This window comes from Vombatus ursinus, unplaced genomic scaffold (genome assembly GCF_900497805.2).
Source record: "Vombatus ursinus unplaced genomic scaffold, bare-nosed wombat genome assembly UNPS02014830.1, whole genome shotgun sequence".
In the NCBI taxonomy this organism is placed as follows: domain Eukaryota; kingdom Metazoa; phylum Chordata; class Mammalia; order Diprotodontia; family Vombatidae; genus Vombatus; species Vombatus ursinus.
Window position 1 is genome coordinate 13,717,567 of NW_020954608.1, and position 7,432 is coordinate 13,724,998.

The window sequence follows — 7,432 nt, forward strand, 5'->3', positions numbered from 1 at the left end:
AAATAAAATGCCAGCCTCCAGTCTTACCATCAAGCTGCAGCAGCATATTTGTTTTCAAAAGATTCTTAGCTCGGGCAACTTCACTTTCGGTGACACTTGTACAGAGCCGTATCCTAAACATTATGAACAAATAATAGATACCTTGAATCAGTTATATCATCCTAGAATGCTTTTCATCATGTTAGTGTCTCATAAAACATCTAATGCAAGAATATGATGTCGCTGGACATAAATAGTACTTTAATATGTATTTTAATATCCTTTTAAAAAAAATCACATCCCCAGGAGAGGGGCCTGATACACTTTCCTGGGGCTGGGAACTTTGCTACCCTTAGGAAGCCTATTCCCCACTTCTGGTGATTCAGGTGAGCACAAACATTATTTCTAGAAGGATCTTGAAAACACTGCTAAAGGATACAAAGTCTGAGGCAAGAAAACTGAATACCTCTTAGAAATAAATACTTTAGTGTTTTCATCATTGCTGCCCGCTCCAGGAGAAAGGCAGACTTGATAATGACAATATAGTTAAGACTGGTATGTGAAAATAGGATTTGGATTCTTAGACCATTAAAATAAAGGAATGCCAAGCTTCTGGCCAGAGATGGAGTGCACTTAATGAAGAGGTCTGATAAAAAACAAAACTGCCTAGAGGCTTGGAAATCTAATCAAAAGAATGCAGTAGAGATGCCTAGAAATTCAGTAGACACATGCCTCATGGGTAACAAGGTAAATTGGCACAAGGAAGCATATTTGAGAATTCGTGGGATGGACAATTAGGTAAAATTAGATTGCAATAGCAGTGAATATTAAGCAATGGAGCTAATGTGAAAAGCAATGAATTTAAGACTCTAGGAAACTTGGGTTCAAATCCTACCTATGACAAATACCTTTACTTCACAAGGACGTGTTGAGGAATAAATGACATAATTATGTTGAGAGCTTTGCAAACATTAAAGCACTACACGTCACTTATTATATCTAAAGAAATCCCAGAAGCATGGTGGAAAGCATTTGGGAGACGATGAAAGAAACAGAAGTGACAGGTATGTGGGTACTAGTGTAGTGGATAGAACATTGAAGTCTCACCTCTTATACTAGCTAAGTAGCCATATTACTTAATTTCTCAGCTTCCTCATCTGTCAAATGTGGATAATAAAGAGTCTAGTAGTTGAAATTACAGTGGGCTAGCTAGCAGCTTCGAAGTAGTTTCTTCTAGTGGAAAGGCCACTGAGCTGGGAAGTTAAAAGGACCTGGTTCTAGAATTGAGCCTATTTCTAATCAGCTGTTGTGATCTCAGACAGATTATTCACCTCGGAGTTTTTAGCTTTCTCATTTAAGAGGGCTTGGACTAGAACGTAACAGAAAATCAATGATTTTGAAATAAAGATATCAAAATGTTGTTAAAAGTTCACAGAGCCCACAATAAGAATCTCTGATCTAGACAGAAAGAGGAGATAGAGTGGAGTTCAGGGGGAAAAAAAAAAGCCTGAAACAGGCCAATTAGCCTGTTATACAGACATCTGGCTCACTGAAATTCCTCCTTTGCCAGAGCTTCCATTCTCTCAAAAGTACAGTGACTATTTTTTTTCCCCATTTGGGGGGAGGGGGGGAAAGGCTAGGCAATGGGGGTTAAGTGACTTGCCCAGGGTCACACAGTAAGTGTTATGTGTCTTGAGCCGCATTTGAACTTGGTCCTCCTGACTCCAGGGCTGGTGTTCTATCCACTGCACCACCTAGCTGCCCCCCTATTATTTTTTATGTGCTCTGATGATAATTTCATATCTTCTGGCTCTGATTCTCACGAATAAGGAGAAACTGATCGCTATAGCAAAAATAAGGGTGCCTTGGGGAAAATGACTACTCCATTTTAGAATGTGATAAAAGAGAATAAACTGGGCAGAGTTTGACATGCACCCTTGTCTTTTAGAAACCAAATCTGAAAGGGTTCAAGGAAAGGATGGGAAGGATCCAGTGATTTAAAATTCTACACAGGAATTTAACCCTGGAGGGGTGGGGAAGTTCGCAAAAATTCTGAAGGCACAAAGAATTGATTCAGATGAAGAGAAAGAATTATCTCAAGAGGCTGACACGGTTGCACAGAGATCAACTTACATTTTTAAAATGTACAAAAGATGGAAGCAAGGGTCCGAAAGGAGGATAAAGACAATGGCCCTGGCACAGTCCTTAAAAACAGCAGGTACATTAAGGCTCAGTATGAGGTGGGCAAGGAATGCTAAGAACACAAAAAAGTGAGGATTTTTTTTAGCTGATGGAAATGAATGATGGATGGGATAGAATAATGAAGGCAGAAGGAAGAATAACAATGACTATTTTGCTCGTTCTCTGCTAAGGAAAATAAATAATAGTAAGTTGTTTCCCAAGATTAGTAGCGACAGTAAGAGCACTAGCTGCCATAAATTTAACTGACTAGGTCCAGATGAACTACATCCTAGGACACTGAAAGAACTTGCAGATGTCACTGCTGAGGCACCGTTAGTTATCTGTGCAAGATGTCAGAAAATCAAAAAAGTACTATAGGTCCAGTGGAATTAAAGTATTTGTCCAAGTTAAAAAAAAAAGAGAAGAGAGTGGAATAAGCACAGTATAGGACAATAAGCTTGACTGGCTAAATTCTAGACTACATCATTAAAGGTAAAGTTAGTAAACAGGCAGAAAAGGAAGAAATGATCACAAAGTACCAGTATGACTTCTGAAAGAACAAGTTATGCCATACTAACCTTATGACTGACAGGTCATAAGGTTGATCTTACTGACTAAAGAATGGGAGATCAATAAATACAATTCAATAATTTTTTTCTTAACTGATATATTTTGTTTTTATATCACTTTAATTTTTTAATATATTCTTTTTCCTTCCCTTCTCCCAAAAGTCATACCTTATACCATAAAACAAAAGATAGAGACAAAAAGAGCTGTTCAAGAAAACTAACCAAAATAAGTCTAAGAGTTTAGGTTATGCTCCACAGCTATGGTTTCCTACTTCTTCAAAGATTACCTCGAATTAAACAAAGCTTCTCTCTCTTGTTATCTTTGTGGCCAAGGCAAAGAGATGGGAGCTAGACCATGGTACAATTAGGTATATTCAGAATTAGCTGAAAACAAATAATACTAATTAATTGCTGTTGGTTGTCAATTTAAAAGGATGGATCTAGTGGACTATTCCAGGGAGCTGTCTTTGGCTCTGTGCTGTTCAATGTTTGTCATTTACTTGAATAAAGGCATAAATGGTATGCTTGTTGGCAGATGACATGAAGTTAGGAGGGGTGTTAACACTTTGGATGCACATCTTTAAAGGTTGTGGGACAGTGCTTCAAAGATGTTTCATAAGAGAATAAAAATTTTTGTGACCTGGCATGTTTAAGGGATAGATGGGATTGATCAAGATACTTTAAGAGAGGGTGGAGAGGGAGAAGGCTTTTGATAGCAAATGTGTCTCCAATACCATATATTCTCCCTATTCCAAAGATCACTAGCAAATCAGGCTTGGAAATAATAAATATACTTAGATCACTGTTTCTCAAAAGCATTATTTAGAAACTTCTGGGTCTCCTAAAAACAGGCTAATGCTGCTATCTTTAGAAACACTTTAAAAGCATTTGAGGGAACCAGATAAGTAACAAGTGACATTTTAGTGTAGGGGTACAGGAAGAAAAATCTGGAGGTGAAGGAAAAAAGAAACAAAAATAGCCGACCTAATCAAATCAAATGCCTATCCCCCAGATCTAACTAGTCCAGACTTGGCAAGGTACGTAAGAGAATGCATAAATTACTTTTTTAATTATCTGAAAACTGGTTCATTTTTAAGAAAAATTAAGTGTTGCCTAGAGAAACAAAAGGCAGTCCTTAAAATCTGGATTAGATCTCCCCACCTAGTTCTTTATTCAACAAATGGTTGAAATACAACATTATCAGCAATACAATAAATTAAAAACTTTAAACCTAACTGATAAACCCCGACAAGATTTCAACTCATTTATCTGGTATTATTTTCTCACCATTCTCTTTGAACAAAGTGGATCATGTCTGCAACAGTAGCTGGCTCACAAACCATATAGAGTCCCCACAGTCCTGTATCTGTGTAGGAAGTGTTGAAGGACTGGAAGCTATGACAGAGATTTCCATGACAGGTGATCTGGGCAAGCTTGCTAGACAAATTCTGTAGGAAGAAATAACACTAGAATCACTGAAAGGCTGCAAAGAGCTTTGTTAGCATGAAAATCAAAATCAAAATCAAAATATTTTTCCTTGACCCTACCTATATCCTCTAAACCTACCACCTTCTCCTCCTTTACTGTCAAACTTCTAGAAAGAGTAGTCTGTATTCTGTGCCTACACTTTTCACAAACTACTCACTCCTAAACTCCTTGAAATGATCTGGTTTCCATTTACTGAAACTATTCTCTCAAAGGTCACCTGTCACCCCTTTATCTTTAAATTCACTACTGTTGACAACTTATTCCTGAAATTCTCTCCTTTCATTTCCATGATACCACATTCTCCTGGTTCTCCTCCTACCTCTCCAATTGTTCTTTTGCTGGTTCCCCTTCCTTCTTCTGGATGGTAAATTTAATTAAATTAATCAATGGTTTATCTATTTTATTGTTTTTTTTTTCATAAAACCTTCTACTTTTAATTATTAGTTCAATGGTTTTCTTACTTTCAATATTATTAATCTCTCCTTTGATTTTCAGGATTTCCAATTTGGTGTTTAATTGGGGATTTTTAATTAGTCCTTTTTCTAGTTCTTTTTTTAGTTGCTTGCCCAATTCAATGATCTGCTTTTTCTCTATTTTACTGATGTAAGCTATCACAGACATAAATTTTTCCCCTAAGTACCACTTTGGCTGCATCCCATAATTTTTGGTATGCTGTCTCATTGCTGTCATTTTCTTTAATGAAATTATCAGTTGTTTCTATGATTCATTCTTTGACTCACTTATTTTTTAGGATTAGATTATTAAATTTTCAATTAATTATTAATGTATCTTTCCATTGCCCATTATTGGATGTAATTTTTATTGGATTATGATCTGAAAAGGATGTATTTACTATTTCTGCATTTGGTTGTGAGGTTTTTAATGTCCTAATACACGGTTAATTTTTCTGTAGGTGCCATGTACTGGTGAGAGGGTATATTCCTTTCTATTCACATTCAATTTTCTTCAGAGATCTATCATATCTAACTTATCCAGAATTTTATTCACCTCCTTTCTTGTTTATTTTTTGGTTAGATTTATCTAGTTCTGAGAGTAAAAAGTTGAATTCCCCCTCTAGTATAGTTTTATTATTTATTTCCTCCTGTAACTCATTCGACTTTTCCTTCAAAAATCTAGATGTTATACCATTTAATTATATGTTTAGTATTGATATACTTCATTGTTTATGGTACCTTTCAGCAAGATACAGTTTCCCTCCTTATCTCTTTTAATTAGATTTACTTTTGATTTTGCTTTGTCTGAGATCACGATTGCTACCCCTGTTTTCTTTCCTTCAGCTGAAGCATATTGGTTTCTGCTCCAGCCCCTACCTTTACTGTGTGTGTCTCTGCTTCAAGTGTGCTTCTTGTAAACAACATATTATAGGATTCTGGTTTTAAATCCACTCTGCTATCCACTTCTGTTTTATGGGAGAGTTCATCCCATTCACGTTCGTGGTTATAATTACTGTTTATTTCCCTCCATCCTGCTTTTTTCTCATTTATCCTTCTTTTTCTCTCCTTTTCCCCTGTCCCTCCTCACAAGTGTATTGCTTCTGACCACTGCCTCCTTTCTATCATCTCCCCACCTTCTCTTATTCTTCTCCCCTTGTACTTCCCTATAGGGTAAGATAGATTTCCATTTCCAAATAAGTATATGTGTTATTACCTCTCTGAGAAAATTCCAGTGACAGTAATGTTCAGGTGTTGCCCGCCACTCAATCTTTCCCTCCACTGTAAAAGCTCTTTTTTACTTCTTTCATATGAGAGATAATGTACCCCATTCTACCTCTCCCTTACCCCACCTCCCAACTCATGGCTTTTTCTCACCCCCCCTTTTTTTTGCATATCATAGTCAACTCACACCTGTGTCTTCTGTCTATGTATATTCCTTCTAACTGTTCTGATAATGATAAAGTTCTCAGGATTTACAAGTATCATCTTCCCACATAGGAATGTAAATGGTTTAACCTTATTGCATTTCTTTTGATATCTGTTTATCTTTTTAGGCTTCTCTTGAATCTTCTATTTGAAATCAAATTTTCTATTCAGCTTTGGTCTTTTCATCAGGAAATGTTTGAAAGTCCTCTGTTTCATTAAATGTCCATTTTCTCCACTGAAGCATTATACTCAATTTTGCTCAGCAGGTGATTCTTGGGTGTAATCCTAGCTCTTTTGTCCTCCAGAATATCATATCCCAAGCCCTCTGATTCTTTAATTTAGAAGCTGCTAAATCTTAATGTCATCCTGACTGAGGCTCTATATTTAAGTTGTTTCTTTCTGACTGTTTGCAATATTTTCTCCTTGACCTAAGAGTTCTGGAATTTGACTATAATATTCCTGGGAGTTTTTATTTTAGGATGTCTTTTCAGGAGGCAATTGGTGGATTCTTTCAATTTCCATTTTACTCTCTGATTCTAGGATATCAGAGCAGTTTGATAATTTCTTGAAATATGATTTCTATGATCTTTGTTTTTTTGATCATGGTTTTCAGATAGTCCAATAACTCTTAAAATTCTCTCTCCCCAATCTATTTTCCAGGTCAGTTGTTTTTTCCAATTAGGTGGTTCATATTTTCTTCTATTTTTTTCATTCTTTTGATTTTACTTTATTATTTCTTGATGTTTCATGGAGTCATCAGGTTCCACTTACCTAATTCTAACTTTTAAGACGTCATTTTCTTCAGTGAGATTTTGTCCCTCTTTTTTCATTTGCCCATTTCTGCTTTTTAAGGAAGTCTTCTCTTTAGTGGATTTTTGTGCATCTTTTACTATTTGGTCTATTCTGTTTTTTTTTAAGGTGTTATTTTGTTCAGTATTTTTTGTGCCTCCTTTACCAAACTGTTGACTCTTCATCATGATTTTCTTGCATCACTTGTTTCTTTTCCCATTTTTTCCTCTCTTATTTGATTTTTAAAATCCTTTTTGAGCTCTTCTAGGGCCTGAGACCAATTCACATTCTTCTTTGAGGCTCTGCTTTGATTTCGTTGTCTTCTTCCAAGTTTGTGTTTTAATGTTCCTTGTCACTATAGTAACTTTCTACAGTCAGGCTTTTTTTTTTTTTTATTGTTGTTTACTTATTAGTTGAGCTCTGTTCCCAGGTTGTAGGGGGCACTGTCCCAAGCTTGAAGTTTTTCATGCTGCTGTGTTCAGAGCTAGTTCGAGGGAAGGTGTGTGTGTGTGTGTGTGTGTGTGTGTGTGTGTGTGTGTGTGTGTG

General features: G+C 36.2%; 1 protein-coding gene across 1 annotated transcript in view; it reads right to left on the minus strand.

Annotated features, from left to right (window-relative positions):
* The window catches only part of PMPCB (peptidase, mitochondrial processing beta subunit), a 28,248-nt gene that overhangs the window by 752 nt on the left and 20,064 nt on the right, over positions 1–7,432 (minus strand). Inside the window, exons 9-10 of the mRNA XM_027838562.1 lie at positions 4,017–4,177; positions 28–113 (exon numbers count right to left, since the gene is read on the minus strand). Of these exons, the coding sequence (XP_027694363.1) occupies positions 28–113; positions 4,017–4,177 (247 nt within the window). The remainder of the gene's footprint in view (positions 1–27; positions 114–4,016; positions 4,178–7,432) is intronic.